Consider the following 1,804-nt stretch of genomic DNA (forward strand, 5'->3'; position numbering starts at 1 on the left):
GTAAACATTCAGCCACGTGACATTCAGCCAACATCTCGCGAGAGTTTTACACAAGACGGATCCTTTCTAGCCATAACCTCACAGCAGCTCCTCACTGCACAGCCTCACGAGCAGCTGCACGTCGCTTGACCAATCAGAGCACACTGGGCCCACAGGGAGGGGGGGCAGGAGCTCCAACAAGGCGTGTAGGACAGAGAGTGAATACACATACTATACAGAGATGCTGTATGAGAAACTAATGTGAGTTTGGAACATTGAACAATATACTTAAAAAACATACAACAAATAAGATGTATTCATAGCAGAGTTTATCGAGTTAGATGTAAAAAGTAACAAACAGAAAGGAAAACACATTTTATTAACTAATTATTGTGAAACACACCTTATTCAAACTCAACAAAAACACACTAAAACGTATTAAGCGTCTTCAGTCCCTCCTCTGTTCCAACCATCACACACTCTGATTAGAAACTTTGAAAGATAGACTAAATAAGTACCGATATAACAAAACATGATTCAAAGAAGTAACCCCATCACATTTGAACAGTTCAGTAAACCCTGTTTTCCAGCATGTTTGCATTTTCTGCTTTTTAGCAGGTTTTGGTGCGTTTTAAAAAGTCTGCACGTACACTCTAACGTTAGTGAAAACAGGGGTTAGGGAGCTAAAGGAAAGCTGGATTGTGTCAACTTTAGACAGAGCCGGGGTCCTCCTTTTGAATTGTTTTGCTAAGCCCACACATGGCTTCAGTTTCATGTTTACTGTACTGACATGAGAGGGTATCATTTGTCTCATCTAACCTCAAAAGTCAGCAAAAGGGTATTTCCTAAAAACTACAAACCATCTACAAACGTTTGCTTGTTATGAGCGCTGAATAAAAAAAAATTATTTCTTTGAATGTTATTCTGAGCCACGTTACTTTGTCTGTTTCCTGCAGGTTACCCGACCTACAAAGAGAAGGTGAAGCGGCGTCCCGGAGGTCGTCCAGAGGTCATCTACAACTACGTCCAGCGGCCCTTCATCCGCATGTCCTGGGAGAAGGAGGAGGGCAAGAGCCGCCACGTGGACTTCCAGTGCGTCAAGTCCAAGTCGTCCAGCAACCTGGCAGCCGCCGCAGCAGACATCCCCCAGGACCCACCGGGGCCCCAGGTAGACGAGCTGGACACTCCCCCGCCCGACCCCCATCAACTGGGGCTGGGACAGGACAACAGCCCTCAGCCCGCACAAGGCTGCGAGGGCCCCCACCAGCAGGCTCAGGACCCCCACAGCCAGCAGCAGGGCAGCAGCTTCTCTCAGGACACATACCACTACGAGCCGGACCCCGACACCCCCTCTCCCTCTGCATGAGGTCACACTGACAGCAACAAGTGCTTCCACACACACACACACACACACACACACACACACACACACACACACACACACACACACACACACACACACACACACACACACACACACACACACAGTTAACCAGAACTAAACGTCTCTGATAATTGTCAGACTACGGTCCCTGCAGCAGCCAATCAGCACACAGTTCCTATGCCAGTTAGAGAGCTTTTGTACACTTGTGGCCATCAGTAAGAAGCCCCCCCCACCCCCCCCACTCCGAGTGGCAAACACCACTTTGCCTTGTTCAGCACTCTGCTGCAGCCTCACTCAGGCCCAGGGGGAGGAGACGAGCCCAGCAGCACCCCCCACTTTCGTGTGTGTGTGTGTGTGTGTGTGTGTGTGTGTGTGTGTGTGTGTGTGTGTGTGTGTGTGTGTGTGTGTGTGTGTGTGTGTGTGTGTGTGTGTGTGTGTGTG

The 1,804-nt window shown here is 49.1% G+C and overlaps 1 protein-coding gene across 1 annotated transcript; it reads left to right on the top strand.

Moving 5' to 3' along the window:
* Positions 1 to 935: 935 nt before the first annotated feature.
* Positions 936 to 1,756, top strand: LOC104959503 (BTB/POZ domain-containing protein 10-like; the record flags this gene model as incomplete). Its single annotated transcript, XM_010787406.1, has 1 exon — positions 936 to 1,756. A coding segment is annotated over one exon (410 nt), but the record flags the coding sequence as incomplete, so codon positions are not given.
* Positions 1,757 to 1,804: the final 48 nt, after the last annotated feature.

The sequence above is a fragment of the Notothenia coriiceps genome, unplaced genomic scaffold (assembly GCF_000735185.1).
Source record: "Notothenia coriiceps isolate Sejong01 unplaced genomic scaffold, NC01 NC01_scaffold00030354, whole genome shotgun sequence".
Lineage (NCBI taxonomy): Eukaryota > Metazoa > Chordata > Actinopteri > Perciformes > Nototheniidae > Notothenia > Notothenia coriiceps.